The sequence below is a fragment of the Triturus cristatus genome, chromosome 4_2 (assembly GCF_964204655.1).
Source record: "Triturus cristatus chromosome 4_2, aTriCri1.1, whole genome shotgun sequence".
Classification (NCBI taxonomy): domain Eukaryota; kingdom Metazoa; phylum Chordata; class Amphibia; order Caudata; family Salamandridae; genus Triturus; species Triturus cristatus.
In genome coordinates, this window is record NC_140586.1 from 246,446,007 (window position 1) to 246,465,095 (window position 19,089).

A 19,089-nucleotide genomic window follows, 5' to 3' on the forward strand; every position below is an offset into this window, starting at 1 on the left:
TGTGGCCACCGGAATTGCCAGCACCCCCCCTTACATGCGGTCGCTGGGCGGCAAACTCAGTGTCCGCCACGGACGGCACAACAGCTAGCTACTCCACTGGAGTGTACTCCTCCAAAATGTTCCTGAATCCTGTGACTTAGAAACCTTTTAGTTTTAAAGACGTTTGTAGGACTGTCACCAACCACTCAAGCCAATCTGATGAAGGTGTGTTGCCGATGGGCCAAATATCAAGGTTTCTTTTATTCAGAGCCATTTAGCAGCATCAAATACGATTCAGTGGGACTTCAAAGAGAATGTATCTGGCCTCATGGAGCCCTTCTCTGTATCATCCGCAACCTTGCTGAAAAAATCTGATCTCCAAACAAGTGACTAAGTCTGAAAGTAGAAATCTTCATTGGATATAGGTATGAAAAGTATCACACAGCTTCAAAAAACTTGAAAATAGCTACATGGGCACTCTTGTGGTGACTAGATTCAGCAGGAAGCCAGTCACAGGGACCAAAAAGGGGTGTTGAGGAGTTACCTTATAGTTAAAGCAGTCTCCAGTCTACTTCCAGGGTCTTTAGGCAAACTTTAGTAGAAATCAATGGAGTGGTCCTGATGCAAGGGATGCAGATTGCTGAAGTTGATCGAGGATGCAGGGAATGCCGAGCCGGTGTTGGGGGTCCTTCTCTTGCCACCCCTTGGTCCATGAACACAGAGTGGTGACTTTGACCTCAGGCAGCGATGTCTCACAAAGTCTGAGTGAAGTCCAGCCAAAAAACATTTGCCACTGATCTACTGGTCCCTGGTTACCCTTTTAACTGACAATAACTTCCATGCTGGTTGACCAATTTGCACTCTGATGACTCTCCTAGGTACAGCAGACTCAGGTGCAACGATTCAGGGTCAGGACACGGTCTCCCAGGCTTCAGTTCGGATGTCAGAGGCGATCAGGCGTTCCTGGCTTCTTCAGCTTTTATTACCCTGGGCTGTAATGGGGAGTCAGCTAACTGACTCTTGGAAGCACCTGCTCAGCCTGGGGCTCAGGGGAAAATGTTCCTTGAGTGGGACAACACAGGCCCAGTCCTTTCTTTGCTAGCCCAATGTGCAGCAGGTGCAGTCCAGTCATTGGTGCAGCTCCCCTTTGCTGGCTCTAGCAGGGCAGTCCATCTTTAGTCCTCTCTCCACTACAGATGTGATCTCAGGTCTGATTCGGATTTCTCGAGCTCAAGGGGTGTGGCAACTACTAACCAATGGATTACCAGGTCCCCTCTTGCCTAGTGATGTTTCCTTTGAAATGTGGATAGCCCACCTTGCACCATTCTGTCAACTCCCAATATAGCAGAACCCTTCTCTTAGTGTGTGGAGCTCTCTAGCCCATCCCCGAGGTATGGCTACCTAGGGGCTACACACCCATGGACTAAACTAGTTTGGCAATGGCTTCTCTAACTATGTACGAGATGCCAGCCTGTCTGCTAAAACAACAAAGCAGCTCCTCTCACTTGTGGCAACCATTTACCCTTCAAAGCTGTTTCCCTTTGAAGTTTGCCTTTTTGGACTCACACCCTATTTGGCCAACCTCTTACCAGGAGGGCAGAAAGCAGTCTTGAGGGCAACCGTAAAGGGTCACTGGAATCTTTGGGCAACAAAGTGGCAACTTTTTAATGTTACCATTAGTGCAAAGGTTACATGTCAGGGCATGTAAGTTATGAAAACACATGTCCATCTTTTTAATATAAGTGAACCTTGCCTTTAGGGCTCAGTAGGCCTGGCTTGGAGATGACTTATAAATATTACAAAGGAAGATTTGGGCGCTGCCATATAGCCACAACCTAAAATGGCAAAGTCAGAAACTAGTCAGAAGCAAGTTAGAAACAGCTGTGACAGATAGAAAGGACGGGCTGGGGGGTCATACTTTGCGTTGCAACATTTGTGATAAGTGCTGCAGTCCACGAGGGACACTTTAACTTACAGGCCCAGGGTACCTCTAAAACCATATACTGGCTTATTATAAGGACGTTAACATATGCCAATTGCTGGGGAGCCAAAAAGACATATTCCTTTTTAAGGGCCAGAGCACTGGCACTGGGGCCTGTTTGGCAGGACTCTATGCACTTACGGAGTCAAAAAAGCCAATAGCATCAATCCAATAACTTGGGCGTAATCATGAAAAAAGAGGTATTTCCTTACAATTAGCCTTTACATGCAAAAGATATTTTGGAATTCTTTTATCTGAGCATTTCTGTACTTTAGGTCTTGGCATGATGGTGATTGTCATGGTTGACTTCCATTTTTCCCAGCATGTATGGAACAGGTGCCCATCTTTAGTTCAGCTACTGATAAGCCAAAGGATACTAAGTCAAAAGTACTCACTTAATTCTCCCAAAGGTCTGGAACCTGGGGCTGTATATTCAGTTTGCCTGGGAAGTTAGTCAATTTTTCTTATTTTCCAAGCTAAGGTCTGTCTCCCTTTTTCCCATCTGATCCAGAGTTGAGGGCTGTTGTCTCTTCAGGGCTTGAATCAGGAGTTGGCCACATCTTTGGTAATCAGGTGCTCTTTTGTAAACTCAGAACCATAAAATCTGTTTGATGTTGGTTTTCCTGTGCTATCTCTTTCCAGGCTGTCCATTTGACCCAGACCTCATGATAAACAATGCTGTGAGCAATGTGATCTGCTCCATCGTTTTTGGGGACCGCTTCGAGTATGATGACAAAAAGTTCCTAAAAGTGCTGGCAGTATTTGATGATATAATAAAATCAAGCACTGGATTACTTGCACAGGTAAGTGAAAAATACAATTAGAGCACTTATTTGTGCAGCCATTAAAAAATAAATTCAGCCATCCTGTAACATTGTAATTGTTATTATTTTAATTCAGTGATAACATTTTTGGGAAACAGAGAGGGTATGGGTATACAATATCTGTAACTGTAGACAAACAATATGGCAATGGAACTTACAGAAATAAATCATCTTCCTTCAATGTTTGCTTTAATATTCCATTAGTGAATTGAGCTGTAGTTAAGAATCCCCAGTGCTCTTGATGTTTCCCTGCATTTTATGTATCTCTTTCAATCACATAGTGTATTTTTAGCACATTACTTGCACTGATGATTAACCAAGGAAACCAACCAATTGTGGACTATTATAAACAAGAGTGTCTGGCTATCACCTCTAAAACAATCTTTTTTGGGAATCAAGGATGCCTATGACAGACTTCTCTTAGATTGGTAAAATGGAGAACATTTAGTTGAGCTGGAGATCTAAGCTATCAAAATTAAAGAAATAAAAGCTTTTTCATCAGCTCTAAAATACCTTCTACTTGAGCCACATGTGATAATTGACTAATTTCATTTCTACTTGTGTTAAATTTTGAAATCTGGTGATATTAGTTCCAATATAAGAATTCCTGATTCGGAACGAATGTTCTAAGGTGTGTCTTATTTCCAGGAAATCAGGAGTGCCTAATATCTAAGTTAGGAGTGAGATACGACTATTCTAAGAAAAGGTTTTGTTGGTTAGGTTCATGTGAGAATTCAAAAAGAAAATGCACAAATTAGTAGGGATCAGCCATAGCCTCATATCAGGAATGATTTGTGAAAACTTCCAACTAGCGGATAAAAAGCAAACTCGTTCTCTTTAGAGTGACAGTCAAAATAAACCATATACCCTTCTCATTATCACATCTTTCTTCAAGTATTCAGCACTGTTTTGTTTCTCCAAACATGGGTATTTATAGACAATTGAAGTAAAAATATATTCAGTACTGCCACATGGAGTACCTGAAACACAGTCAATTAAAATGGCAGGATTATACTTTCATAAATGTCTCTCATAAAAGATGGAATTCATCCCATTTTGAGATACACAGATTCTATTTTATGTATTAATGTGCTTTTAAGACAAACTGTCGAATAAAGCTTTTGAAATTGAAATTGATACACATATTTAGTTGGACACATCATTTATGGATAATCAGCATACATAAAGCTTGAAATCTAGTAATGTGTTTAGTCGATATGCACCTACAGTAACTCCGAGTTTTCATATTTTAAGTATAATTCTAAATGTGGCAATGAATACTTCGTTGCCCAGAAATTGCTATTGGGTCGGGGACACTGTATTTCAAAGGTTGCACATGAATGTGATATCCTTATGAGCGACCACATTGCTGAAGACTTCATCAAATTATCTGAGATTCTTATCCTTGGCCTGAATCATAACTGAGTCATAGTTGTTCCTTTCCTGTAGATGCTCACTATAAGTTTTCTATGAGTTGTGGGCTATGTTATTAAGTTGAATTTCTGTGTCCCTGAGATCTCCTGTAGTTTGGAAGTAATGAATTTTGAATGGAATATCTTGATCCAAGGCTCAGAGTAACGGCAAAGACGAGGTGGTCAGTTTTGCTGATTCCAGATTTTATGCTACAAAAAAGATCTGCAATTAATGTCTTTGCATTGTCTTTGGGAATAATAACCTTTAGTCTTTTATTGCATGTTTATGAATTGTGATGTGTGGGTGTGTGAACGAAAAAATAGGCAGAGGGAATTTCCCAGGTTTATTTTGAAGTGATTGAGCTGTAACATGGTGATGATGAGTAATCAGTTGTCTTTTGTACTTGGCGATAGCTTCTGTTTCAGACTAGGATTTTACACCAAAGCACCACTTGCCTTTCCAGGTAGGTTCTGCGGTATAGTCTCTCTTCTTTCAGCTTTTCAGGAGGTCCCTATCAAAGCGTGGGGTAACCTTTAACAGAAACTCACTGCACCTATGAGCAGTTGCAGTGCCCTGCAGAGACTTCAGCTATATCATCTGCGCGGACAAATGATGGAATGAATGCCGAACAAATCAAACATTCAGCCCCCAGTCAAAAGATCTGGGTTAAATACATCGTTCATTTGCTCACCATGCCACCCCAGTTCAGACCCAGCCATATGCAAATTAGCCTTGACTCTGCTCCTCATGGGAACAATCCAGGCCAAACTGCCAATCCAAGTCCCTCCTGGACCAAAAATAGGCATCCTAGGACCAGTTTTGGAGTATCACCCTTCATCAGCTAGGCTAGCTTGAATCCAGTGGCACAGCAAGCAAGGGATCTAACTCCTGATCCCCAAACTCCACTAAAGATTTCACAACAGCAACCATCACATATCTGTTTGGGGAGGGGAGTCCTCTACCGCTAATGAGGTAATACAGCATAAAACTAATTTAGAGGGGTGGGCTCCATTTTGTGTACCTTGCCCAGCGGAGACCCTATTTTGACCTTTGGACAATCAAATTAAGAATCCAAACACTATTAACAACTTGTTTTGGAATGTGTCAGCTGTGAGATTCAAGCTTAGTGACCCCACATGAGGTACATTCATAGAACAGTATAATTTATGTTTGTAACAAGAAACATGGAGTCTGTGCATAGGCCTGGCTATCTGAATTTTACTTTAAAAAATACTTTAATTGTAGCGAGTGATTTCAATACCACCTTTGAACTACTCGATAATAATGGCTGCTCCCTACTGATACAGAGGATGAGGAATGGGGTGTTCCTGCAATAGATATTGAGCATTTGAAGCAGTGGACTGAAGTAGCTTACCAGCTACTTTCACTAACGCTTGCATTCGGACTGAGTATGTGTGATGGACACACAAAGTCTGACTTGCAAACACTTCCCACATAGAATCATCCAGGTCAAACTAGTAGGATCAACTACATACTGATTGCTCTACCTCCGTGGAGATCTGTAGTGGATATGAAGGTCATTACCAAAAATGATAGTGACCATAACGCCATCTATTGCACACTGTCTGATTTAATTATCTATTTAGTGGATGTTTTACTTACGCTTTCTAGGGGTTGTAGTCCATCAAACAATAGGCATAGAGTTAAATGGGTAAAATATTGGTAAAACCAGATCTGAGGGCTGTGATGAACAGGGCCCTTTCAGATGCTATAATGGAATTAGATAGCCCCATGGCACAGCAGGATACAAATTTGGCGATATCAACCATACATAGAAAATATTTCAACACCATATGCATTCCTAAGTAAACCCCTTGGGGGTGCATGGCCTGCAAAACCAGTTAGATCATGGTATAATAAGGATTGTAGGACAGTGAAAAACTGAGCTATGCCAAAATCTGGAAAGTGGTAGTGTTGATGGTATCAGACTAAAAAAGGAAGCAGTATGAACAGGCCCAGTTAAAAGCGTGCAGTACCTGGGATACCCAGATTTGGGAGGAATTATATGAGGCAGTAAAATCTTAGGATGTCAGGAAATGTTGGCTCCTGGTGACTAATGGCGGGCAGAGTCGTAAACATTATGTGTGCTATTAAGATCATTGCTCTTGGTAGAGTTGCTGGGCCATATGGGGTCCCTGGGGACCTTTTCCTCCTGACACAGAGAACTGGGCCATTTATATAAATAAATTGTCCAATGCAATATTGGAAGGCCCTAACAGCTGGAAAGGAGCAGAGATAGTCCCAGTTTATAATAGGGCTCTAGGGACTCACATTTAAACTATGAACCAATAAGTCTTTTTGATGTTACCCAGATGGTCTTTTTAGGGCAAATCTTGAAAAAACTTGACCTCTGGATACAGAAGCATGATTCCCTATCAAATTTGCAAACAGGCTTTAGGGGAAATACAAGCACTGTCAGCCAGGTCTTCAGATTTTAACAATTTCCTGGAAGACAGTCATTTGGCAGAAATCACATTTGTATCTAGTATTCATTGTCCTAAAGTCTGCTTTTGAACTGGTCCACTGCCACAATTTTGGGACGCATTGACTTACTGAGTGACTTTATATTTTGCATCAAGACACGTATGCTCAAGTATGCTGGGCTCCCTTGGGTGAGCTAACCTAACATTTAGAGATACACAAAGGAGTACCTCAAAGATGCATACTTGCCCCAACTTTATTCTCTCTTTACCTTAATGACGAGGTAGCTTATCTTGAAGACTGCAAGAAAACACCAAGGATCACAGGTTGAAAGGTTCCTTTGCTTTCGTTTGCAGATGGCACCTTGTTGGTGTCTAAGACCCTGGTTAGATTTCAGACCTTGGTGAATCAATTTGCTGCCTTCTGTGCTGATTGAGGGTTGGTAATAAATCACACAAAAACAAAATTCATTAACCTCCACAGATCATTCAGAGGTTCCACCATTTTCAAGGGAAGAAGCCTTGTAATAATGCTATCTATCAACATGTTATGGTCTCCAAAAGTTAAGAAAAGCAGTCTGAAACGCGCCAACATGCACCTGAAATATCAAGGATGTATCAGACCTCAAAAGAAAGACTGATGTCAAGCTCTAAAGGTCTTCAGTACCAAGGCAGAGGGCAGTTCTTTATATGGTCCCCAGTTATAGGGTTCCTCATGACTGCTTTTGTTGGGTATGTAAGAACAATTTTTCAAGATCTTTTGTTGAGCCTCCCCAAAAGCACACCATTGTTACCTTTGCGGTGGGTCATAGGTGTTTGACCCATTACTAGCAAGACACAATTAAGACTTGTCCTGTATTGGCGTAGGTTAAAGCATACCCCTGACAGTGGAACCTTCCAATGAACAGCACCTAACCTGTTTATATACTCCTTACGTAATATCCCTTTTGTGTTCAATGGGATCTGTGTGCACACTGTATAGTACCCACCATCACAGTACTAATTCCAAACAGAACTTAACAAAACCAAAGCGCAGGTGCACCACTCAAAGAGAACTTTTGTCGGGAAAGATCATTTTAATGTCCATATCAAGAAAAAAAGAGAGTTCTTAAATGTATTCTTTTTTTCTTTCTCTTTTAATGTTTCTTTTTCATTTCACGTTTCAGAAATATAGCGTTCAACACATGGAGCAGCCGACGCGTTTCGTCCCCTTGAGGGACTTCTTCAGGGCAATAGATGTAGGTGGAATCAGATTATCTCCAGGAAGTAGATTTTAATTCTAGGGTTCCCTTGACGGAAGCTTATCCCCATCTAACAAAAAATTATATTAGGTTGTGGCGCCGTTTGTTTAGAGATAACAACCACTCAACAATGAAAAGGAAATTTTTAGTCCCACTTTGAGAGTATCCAAGTCTGCCACTGTATGTATTGTACAGTTTGAGAATAGATTCCTCGCAGAATATTCTAGAATTAACGTTGATCAAACGGACGTCCCATTATGAGCAACATAATATTTATAGCCCAATAACGTAAATGAGCAACAACCACGATTGAGATGAGATAGCAATCGCCAGTTCAATGAGACGTGTCTTCAGTACGAATAGCCCTGTCCTTGTAGAGTACGACAATGCTATCAAGAAAATAGTCAACACAGATAAGAACTGTAAAAAAAGTGGGTGTGCTATATTAATGATACCTTGTTCCACCTAGGCCTTAAGGACCACTGAAAAGATAAGGGGTGCTCATTACATGCTGCTAAGGATCTTCTCAGGGATACTTTCTGCACATGTGTGGGGCTCTGAGGTGAGCAATATGAAACAAAAATCACTCACCACAGATGTTTTAGATCTCAAACCACAGAGCGAGTTTGAATGTTTCCTTGATTGTATTGTAACCCCTGCTGCCAGACATTTTTATGTTACGTTTCAGAATGGCACCTTACCACTCCAAGCCTTTTGTCCCTAATGGCAATCTAAAGTAGACACAAGCATTGTCTGTCCTGTGTGTTCTTATGCAGTTGAAACTCTATCACACTTTTTCTTCTTTTATCCTAGCCATGCACGCCCGAGGAAGTGTTGGTTGCTCCCAAATTGTAGACCGCTCAGGGAAAGACAGTGCTTAGTCGCAAGTAGACTGCTACGTGCTAAGACAAAAGAACCCATTGTATGTGCTGTTGCCAAATTTCTACACTAGAACTGGAGCATTAGAGCAAAAGTGCTGGGCTAACTCGACTTATCATGGGCAGCGTTTTCTATTTTTTCTGATTTGCGGTCCCCCACCATTAGGCATTGCTTAATGATACTCTATACTTGTGATTACATGCACAAGGTTTCTGTGCACTTTAATTGTAATGAGCCAAAGTTGCTCTTGCTTTGCTATGTGAGCTGTACCTTTTCAGAACAAATGATTGCTACGTATTTTTTATGGATTGATCCCTGCTATATAGTTTTTATGTGTGGTCCTAGGTAATTTATTTTTTATATATTTTGTGTCATGGGCGTAATGACTTTGTTAACTGTTGTTATGGCTCTACTTTCTTCTCAAGGTTTGTGTGACTTTTAAATATCATTTTACTTGATTGCTAATTTGTTGTGATTTAATATTTTGATCTTATCAAGTCGTGCTGTGAAAGGTTATGAAATTACATTTGTGAATTTATTTATTGTGATTTAACATTTTATCTCATTTGTAAAACAATTGCATTGCTATGTTTGTCTTGTGCACTTTTATGGTCTTTGCAACTGATTGAAGAATCTTTTGATGATGACCTCTAAGGTAGCCACTTGGGTGCACCCACATTGACTCTGACCTTTGGAAAAAGCCAGGTGTGATGACATACGTTGTTTGATACCAAACATGACACCTTTCAGTGGGTCCATAATGAAGCTGGCAACCATGAGATACCCAGTTGTCAGCCCATGTTATCCTGTGGCCCCCTGATTACTTACAGTAGCCCCTAATGGAAGGGGGCTACTATAGGGACATATACATTTGCATTTATATATCCACACCTTTATTATAATGCACCCTGCCTTCTGGTCTCAGTAGGCCTTCCTTAGGGGAGACTGACAAATATTAAAAATAGTGCTGCGACCTTGCCACTCATGGTGCGAGTAAGTCGAGTTTGAGCAGTTTGCACTGCTCACGCAATCTGCAGTGGCAGACCTGCTGTCATCTTTTTACTTGAGTCACTAAGTGTGTCACAAGCAGTACTTCATGCCCTGGTGATAGCCTTAACTGGCATGCCCTGGGTACCACTGGTACCAATTACCAGGGACTTATAAGGGGGTTAAAGTCCTTTCCAAATAGGGTTACCAATTCACATGCATCAAATTTAGGGAGAAAGCCCTGGCACTGGGACTTGGTTAGCAGGCTCCAGTGCACTTTCAGAGTCATAACCATCAGCAATGAGGAAAGAATTGTGGCGGTGACCATAAAAAAGAGCACTTTCCTACATGATGCCCCTCAGACGAAAAGTGAAGAGCAACTAAGCTAGTCCATGGTAGTTCTCATCATCTAGGTGGAAAAACCTGGATAGGCCATTTGCATTGGCATGGTCACACCCAGGTCTGTGTTCCACTGTAAAGTCCATACCCTGTAGGCGCATGGACCACCACACCAACTTGGGGTTTTCTCCTCTCATCTGCATCAGGCACCTGAGAGGCCTGTAGTCAGTTTGAACCATGAAATGAATCCCAACCAAGTATGGGCTCAGAAGCTTCAGGGACCAAACCACAGAAAAGGCTTCCCATAGCAAAACATCCATTTTTTTTTTGCCCCCTTTCCACTTTTTGTTCCAAAAACTGATGGTTTTGACAATGATAGTACACTGGATTCTACTGCCTAGACCCCAGTGCCTGTGCTCTCTAATAAAACTGTTATTTTTGACTTGGTAATCCCAAATTGGCATTGCTGGTAAAGGGATCCCCAGGCCTGCAGCCCAAGTTTGTGCCACCTTGGGCAACTCATGCAACCTACCGACAGCAGGCCTGACATTGTAGACTGAAGGAGCAGTGCAAACTGCTTGAACTCGAATGTGCCCTCACCATTCGTGCCACAGTCAAGGAAGGCCTCTTCAGCCCAGGAGACAGGGTGCATTATATTTAAGGTATAGACATGTAAGTGCAAGCATATATGTCCCTAGAGTGGCGTTCCTCTTTGAGAACCACTATATGTGTTAGCGATTAATAGGATAACATGGGCTGCCAACCAGGCACTCTCGAGATTCGCAGCTCTCTGAACGTACCACTAAAACATGTCATATTCAGTATCAAACAATGTGCCTACTCACCCCTGACACATTCCTTGTGCCCTGGGTGACATTGCATGCACCTGAGAGGTTAACCTCTGGTTGCACCCAGCTTTACTGTGTTCTGGCTGAACAGCCCACTTTTTCTCATGCCTGCTACTGCCAAGACCAGACTCTGACCTCTTGCCAGGCAGTGTGGCTACTCCTAGGAGTCGGAGACAAAGGCTGGGCAGAAGGGAGGTCACACATCCCTCCTCCCCACATGGCTAGTGAATTGGCACATCAGAGATGTGAGCTTCAAAGGCTACACCACCTCTGATATGCATCTGGGCTGCCCCCCCTGAGGAGGAAAAAGCTCCTCCCCTTGCCCCAGGGACGCTTGCACCCAGACAAGGCTTTACATTAGCTGTACAGGGGGTGTACCCCCCCTCCAGGTAGGCTGGCCATACCTCTAGGGTCAGCAGCCTAGTCGGTATACCTAAATTGAGTTCTGCCATACTTTAGGAGGGCAGAAAAAGCAGGTTCTGGGTAGAAAAGGTGACCTCCACCACCGGATGTGGTCACCTCAGGGGCCGACTAACTGCAGGGGCTAGCTGCCTATTGGCTCGTAGCTCCCCCCCCAACTCCCCTAAATCTAGGATTAAAGGGACCCTCCTAACACCACAACCTCAGATCAGAACAACTTACTTCAAGGAAGAACTTTGAGAAGACCTGTATCACCGACCCCAGTACAAAGAAAAAGAGGGATACTTTGTCCGTGAGGAAACAGACCTGAACTGAATGAACTTCAAATTGCAAAAATAAACACTCACTGGATCCAAAGAATTGCTGGCCATCATGCCCTCCGAGGGATTGCCTAAAACCAGACGGTCTAGTGTATTGTGGGAGTTGTAGTCTTGTCTGCCCCAAAGTCTCAGGCTGCTACGTTACTTTCCTGGACCCAGTGAAGATCCCAAAGCTTTTTGCTGTACTCTCCGCTGCCAAGGCTTGTTGGTCACCAGTGCAGTAAACAACCCCCACCTTTAACACTGCAGCTACAGAGAACATCGTGCAACCATCATTTTATGTCAGCAGCTGTATGCCTATTGTGGTTTTGCATTTTGTTTTTTGCAGCACTGTGTAAGCAGTAAAAACAGCACCACACATGGCTCACGTTCAGCACCAAGGACAGCCAGAACAACTCTGCACCCAAACTCCACAGGCTAGGTAAAATTAATCTGACAGTTGTGGCCTGGTCCTAGGGCCCTTATGATCTTACCCCCATAAATGTTCAAAGTAACTCGACGTCAAAGTGACGATTGCCACTAGTGGATTTTGCAGTTGACAGCAATGTGATTTTGTCTATGTATTTTACTGCGCTGATTTAATATTGCTTCAAAAGTCTATAACTCTGGTTAAATGTATGATATCAAGTTTATTTTGGTGTCTAAAATAAGATGACAATGCACTAAATTTTTTAAAATTGGTGTTGGATGTCTCTTGAGTCAGGCAAGCTGCCACCTGTGTTCACATAATGAGCACACCATGCTGTCTGACCATTGGTCAAAGAGAAGAACTCAGCAAACTGGTTTAGGACTTGCCTGCAATCATTTTGCTATTGTGTAGTAAGTAAGAGAGTACGATAATACAACACTCTCTACTGAACGATCCTTTGGGTTATTTGACAGTAGGTCAGGCAGGGGTTCACGTTCCTCCTCTTTTTTTTTTTTTTTTTGAAAATTCTTTTTATTGGCATTTGGTAATATAATCATACGTTCATCATGTTTCGCATTAATGACTGTAATATATAAGTAGCAAGGTAGACCATCGTTGACATAGAGAGTACATTTACATCTTGGTCAGTGTGAATGTGGTCTGTGGTGTAGCAGGTCTGTGCCAGTTAAAGAAAAACTGGGGGGAGAACTGAACTGGGGGGTGCCATGGGGTTCTTAGTGTTTGGGTCAGGCGTATACTGTGAGTCCATTATTGCCTACTCCATCGTGCAACTACTATTCGCCTAGGAGGGAGTGGGTGTGCGGGCTGATATGGAGTGCTGTTGAGCATTCCTGCCGGGGGAGGATGGACCCGACGGGTCTAAAGGTAGCGCGGAGGGTTGTGGAGGGGAACCTCCTATCCTGGGAGCCTGTGCAGTGTGAGGTTGTGTGGTGCCGGGGGTATTTAAGTCGATGATCGGGGTCTCCGGGGTCTGGGACTGTCGAGGGTATTTAAGTCGATGATCGGGGTCTCCGGGGTCTGGGACTGTCGAAACTGATGCAGCAGGAGCGCCCATTCTAGGGAGATTGGGACCTTACGGATACCTTTGGCTTCTTCCTCCCGGATTGCATCTTCCTCGGCCGCCGCCCATTTGAGAACCGCCCCCACCCATGCCGCGATCGGAGGACCTGATGGGGCCCGCCAGTGCATGGCTATACAGCGTTTGGCCAGTAAGTGGGCTAGGAAAACAAAGCTCATTGGTATTTTGTGTCATTTCCTCCGTCCCAGTATGCCGAGTGCGCAACCCTCCCAGGTAGTCAGATGGTATAGCCCGGTGAGATCTCTGAGCGTCGAGTGGATAGATGACCAATAGGCCTGAATGCCCGGGCAGGTCCAGAACATGTGGGAAAAAGCTGCATCCCCGGCTTGACAACGAAGGCAGAGGAAGGTCGTGTCGGGGTAGAAGCGTAGAAGGCGCGCTGGCGTTAGGTAGGCCCTATGTAGGATGTGAAATTGTATGTTCTTAAACCGAGCGTTCCTGGAGACTTTTTTGGGGAACGCTATCGCTCTGTCCCACTCGCTATCATGAAACGGTCGTCCCGCTTCCTCCTCCCACAAGGCCCGTAGTGATCCCAGTAGTGGGGGTGTCAGTTCTCTGATGGATTTGTATAGCCATGTGGTGAGATGGCGACCCGATCCCATTTGCAAGATTGTGTGGAGAACTGGGTGGGTGGGAGGTTCCCCTAATGTGAGGTCGGAGTATGGTCGGTAGCAGCCGAGGAGTTGTCGGTGAAGCAGGAACTGCCCTGGGGGTAGGTCATAGCCGTCCATAAGCTGTCAGTACGGCCGGAGCTGTCCCCCTTCAAACAGCGTCTCCGCCTCGGTGATGTCTCTAGACGTCCATTCCCGAAGCATGGAAGATGTAAAGAACCACCCATGTCTGGGCCAGCCGACTAGTGGCAGTAATGGTGTGTATGGGGGGCAAACTGGCGCCATGCAATGTATACGCTGAATGCACTTCCGGGCTATGTCTACTTGTAGGGGGTAGGTACGTGCAGGGCGGGATCCTGGTAGAAGTAGGCGACATAACTCTGGCATGGGTATGTGACCCGTGACTGTATTTGTTTCGAGTGTATATCTGTCTGCCGTCCAATATGAAAGCCACTGGAACTGCGCTGAGAGTAAGTAGGCTTCAAATGATGGCGTGCCGAGCCCCCCTTGTGTCGTGGGCAACTTCAGCTTTGCTAGCGCGATCCTATGCCGCCCCTTACCCCATATTAAAGAACTGAGGAGTGTGTCCAAGTCCCAAAAGAAGGAGCGAGGCAGGATTACTGGGAGGTTAGTGAAATAATATAAGAGCCGCGGGACCAGTATCATCTTTGCCAGAGCTACCCGGCCTATCGGGGCCAACGGGAGGCTCCGCCAGAATACAATGGAGGACCGTATCCCTGCAAGCGCCCTGCAGTGGTTACCCTCGTATAGGTCGACTGGGGAGTGATATAAACGAATCCCGAGGTATCGGGGGCCCTCTGCCGCCCACTGTAGTTTTCGGTCCCCGATCCAGACATCCTGAGAGGGGGCGTCCGGGTGGAGGGGGTATACCATCGACTTTTCCCAGTTCACTTTCAAGCCCGAGGCCTCCGTGAACTCCGTCAAAGCGGTCTCGAGTATGGTGAGATCCGCTGTCACATCTCGCAGGTATATGAGGAGGTCGTCTGCGTACATGGATACACAGTGCGTAACGTCCGCTAGTGGAATACCCCAGGCTTGCCCGTCCCGGTAGAGCCAGATAGCCAAGGGCTCCACTGCGAGCGTGAATAATAAAGGTGAGAGGGGGCACCCTTGTCGTGTGCCCCTGTGTATTGCGAATTCCGGGGAGATGTAGCGACCGAGATGGACCCGAGATGTAAGGTCGGTGTATAGCAGACGAGTGTAGGCTAGGAGCGTGGGACCCAGTCCCGCCCGTCCGAGGACGGCGAAGAGGAACTGCCATGTTAGGGTGTCAAACGCCTTCTCAAGGTCCAGAATGAGGCACGCCGCCCAAGGGTAGTGATCGCCCAGTTGGTCCTGGATATAAAAAAGGCGCCGGATATTGTGAGAAGTGTTCCTTCCCGGGACAAAACCACATTGGTCAGGGTGGACCAGTGGACGTATGATTTGCGAGTATCTGTCTGCTAAGATTTTCCCCAGGATTTTGCAGTCCGCCGTAAGTAGTGTGATGAGGCGATAGGAGGCTAGGAGTTGGGGATCCCGGTCGGGTTTCGGGAATGTCACGATCACCGACGCTCTCATGGAACGGGGCAGTTCACCGATTTTGAGTGCCGAGTCCAGTACTGCTGATAAGCGGGGAGTCAGCAGAGGGGCAAAGGTGGCGTAGTATTCGAGTGGAAACCCGTCCAGGCCTGGGGCCTTACCACGGGCCAGGGCTCGTATCGCTCTTGTAATCTCAGTGGCTTGTATCGTTGCATCCAACCCCTTCCGGTCTGCAGCAGAAATCTGGGGGAGGGATAGAGGATCTAGAAAGTGGTCGACGACCCCTGGATCAAGAGATGAGGGGGCAGTGTAGACCACCGAGTAATGGTGGTAAAAGGCCTGGAGGATCTCATCCTGGGATTGCACCAAGGTGCCCTGGGAGTTTATGATTGCAGTGATGGGCCGGACTTCAGCATCCTGTTTGGCGAGCCATGCCAAGAGTGTGCCCGTTTTATCACCGAAAATTGTGACGTCGGAGATCCACGCATGCCTCCTGATATGCCGATTTGGCTTGGGCGACTTGGGTCGCCGTCACCACCGACTGATCTGCGGCGTTTGTGGCCGCGGCCAGTCGTTGTTCCGCCTTCTCTAGGGCTTGCTCCAAGGTATGTCTTATCCCGACCCTCTGCCGGATACATTCCCCGCGAGCTACCACCTTGAAGCTGTCCCACTCGACCAGGATCGATGATGCAGTCCCTGTGTTATGCGTAAAGTAATCCGAAATGCTGCTTTGGTGTTCGTGCGCGAAAACCTGGTCTGTGAGGCATTCCCTTGTTAATCGCCATGTGGGGACCGGGGGGAGCGAGGGTCTCCATTGGAGACTAAGCAGGTGCGCATCGTGATCCGAAACGACTCTACCCAGATAATCCGAGTGGCATATTTGCGGGAGGAGCGTTGCGGTGCAGAGGAATCGGTCAAGTCGAACTCGCAGGTTGTGTGGGATGGAGTGAAAAGAGTAAATACGGGTCTGAGGGTGGTGTAATCTCCATGCGTCTGTGAGCGACCAGTGTGCGACCCATGCTTTAAAGCGCTCGATTTGTCTGTAGGCGGAGGAGTGCGGGAGTGGGGGATGCGACCGATCCAATCTTGGATCTAGGATACAGTTATAGTCCCCGCCTAGTATCCAGGGCACATGGCTGAATTGGGCTAAAGCGTTTGTGAGTCGATCCCAGAATTTATCCTGATAGACATTCGGGGCGTATATACTTCCCAAGAGGACTGCCCTCCCATCTAAAAGTCCCTCCAGTAGGGCGAATCTGCCGTCATCATCTACCACCCGTCTAAGTTCCCGGAATGGGGTTCCCGGGCGGATCCATATCAGTGCCCCCCGGGCAAACGAGGAGTATGTCGTGGCGCAGATAAGTCCGCGCCATTTTACTCGCAGCTTGCCCACTTCGGCTGAGTTAAGGTGGGTTTCCTGTAGGCAAAGGATGGACGCTTTCTGTCGCTTCGCATAAGCGTATATCGCATAGCGCTTACGTGGGGTGTGTAGGCCGCGTGTATTGAGTGTAAGTATGTTGATGTTTGTGTTGTTTGTCAGCTGTGCCATGAGTAATATGGTCTGTGGAAGGGTCGGGTCAGGTGTCCACTGGGCAGGATTTTGAGTGATCCCCTAGGGATGCGCCGCGCCTGCGAGGAGTAGGCAGGTGGGGGGTCTGTCCAAGCGGACAGTCTGTGACACATGGCCCCATGGCAGGGTGGGACATGTTTGAACCGGGATATTAACAACGCATGGGGGTGCGGGAAACTGTCCCAATACATAGGACTCATCGTTCAGGAAACGGTGTGTCCAAACTTCCTCCCGTAACACAAGGGGGGAGAACTGCTCTATGTGATAGGGGGTGACGGCGTGCAAGTGCGAGGCCACATGTTGAGTGGGCATGTAGAAGGGGCAATGCGCGTATTGTGCGGGGTGTTGGCCCCTGTGTGTGAGACAATGTGCATGAGGTGAACTTCACATATAAGGATATTGTGCGGCAGACTGTATGACCGAGCCACTTCATGGAACGGGGCAGTTCATAGAAACGATTGGCCAGGTATTGGCAGCTAGTAACAGCTCTTGCGCAGTGTGGTGAGCGTGTTCTGTTTTTAAAAAGCCCGTTTTGTACTTTTGTTCGTTTATTTTATTTTTCCTCTGATTTTAATAGGCAGTACTCCTGGGGCTCACCCCTTACTTGCACTGTAATTGGTAAGAACACCGCCGCTTGTGCGGGCCCGGTTTCGGGGTTGTGGAGGGTTTCTTTTTACTTCCTAGCGGGCGCCATCTTGAGAAGGGCTTTGACGCACTTCCAGCGCCATCTTGGGTGTACCGGAGGGTCGTTTTGCTCCCCACCTGGAGGGACTATTTAAGGCGGTCCTTGGGCACTGAACACATTGATAGAAACGATTGGCCAGGTATTGGCAGCTAGTAACAGCTCTTGCGCAGTGTGGTGAGCGCGTTCTGTTTTTAAAAAGCCCGTTTTGTACTTTTGTTCGTTTATTTTATTTTTCCCCTGATTTTAATAGGCAGTACTCCTGGGGCTCACCCCTTACTTGCACTGTAATTGGTAAGAACACCGCCGCTTGTGCGGGCCCGGTTTCGGGGTTGTGGAGGGTTTCTTTTTACTTCCTAGCGGGCGCCATCTTGAGAAGGGCTTTGACGCTCTTCCAGCACCATCTTGGGTGTACCGGAGGGTCGTTTTGCTCCCCACCTGGAGGGACTATTTAAGGCGGTCCTTGGGCACTGAACACATTGATAGAAACGATTGGCCAGGTATTGGCAGCTAGTAACAGCTCTTGCGCAGTGTGGTGAGCGCGTTCTGTTTTTAAAAAGCCCGTTTTGTACTTTTGTTCGTTTATTTTATTTTTCCCCTGATTTTAATAGGCAGTACTCCTGGGGCTCACCCCTTACTTGCACTGTAATTGGTAAGAACACGGGCCCGGTTTCGGGGTTGTGGAGGGTTTCTTTTTACTTCCTAGCGGGCGCCATCTTGAGAAGGGCTTTGACGCACTTCCAGCGCCATCTTGGGTGTACCGGAGGGTCGTTTTGCTCCCCACCTGGAGGGACTATTTAAGGCGGTCCTTGGGCACTGAACACATTGATAGAAACGATTGGCCAGGTATTGGCAGCTAGTAACAGCTCTTGCGCAGTGTGGTGAGCGCGTTCTGTTTTTAAAAAGCCCGTTTTGTACTTTTGTTCGTTTATTTTATTTTTCCCCTGATTTTAATAGGCAGTACTCCTGGGGCTCACCCCTTACTTGCACTGTAATTGGTAAGAACACCGCCGCTTGTGCGGGCCCGGTTTCGGGGTTGTGGAGGGTTTCTTTTTACTTCCTAGCGGGCGCCATCTTGAGAAGGGCTTTGACGCTCTTCCAGCACCATCTTGGGTGTACCGGAGGGTCGTTTTGCTCCCCACCTGGAGGGACTATTTAAGGCGGTCCTTGGGCACTGAACACATTGATAGAAACGATTGGCCAGGTATTGGCAGCTAGTAACAGCTCTTGCGCAGTGTGGTGAGCGCGTTCTGTTTTTAAAAAGCCCGTTTTGTACTTTTGTTCGTTTATTTTATTTTTCCCCTGATTTTAATAGGCAGTACTCCTGGGGCTCACCCCTTACTTGCACTGTAATTGGTAAGAACACCGCCGCTTGTGCGGGCCCGGTTTCGGGGTTGTGGAGGGTTTCTTTTTACTTCCTAGCGGGCGCCATCTTGAGAAGGGCTTTGACGCTCTTCCAGCGCCATCTTGGGTGTACCGGAGGGTCGTTTTGCTCCCCACCTGG

The 19,089-nt window shown here is 46.2% G+C and overlaps 1 protein-coding gene across 1 annotated transcript in view; it reads left to right on the forward strand.

Annotated features, from left to right (window-relative positions):
- LOC146833563 (cytochrome P450 2D15-like) overlaps positions 1–19,089 on the forward strand; it is a 489,075-nt gene that overhangs the window by 161,743 nt on the left and 308,243 nt on the right. Inside the window, exon 4 of the mRNA XM_085601418.1 lies at positions 2,603–2,763. Coding sequence (XP_085457544.1) covers positions 2,603–2,763 — 161 coding nt within the window. The remainder of the gene's footprint in view (positions 1–2,602; positions 2,764–19,089) is intronic.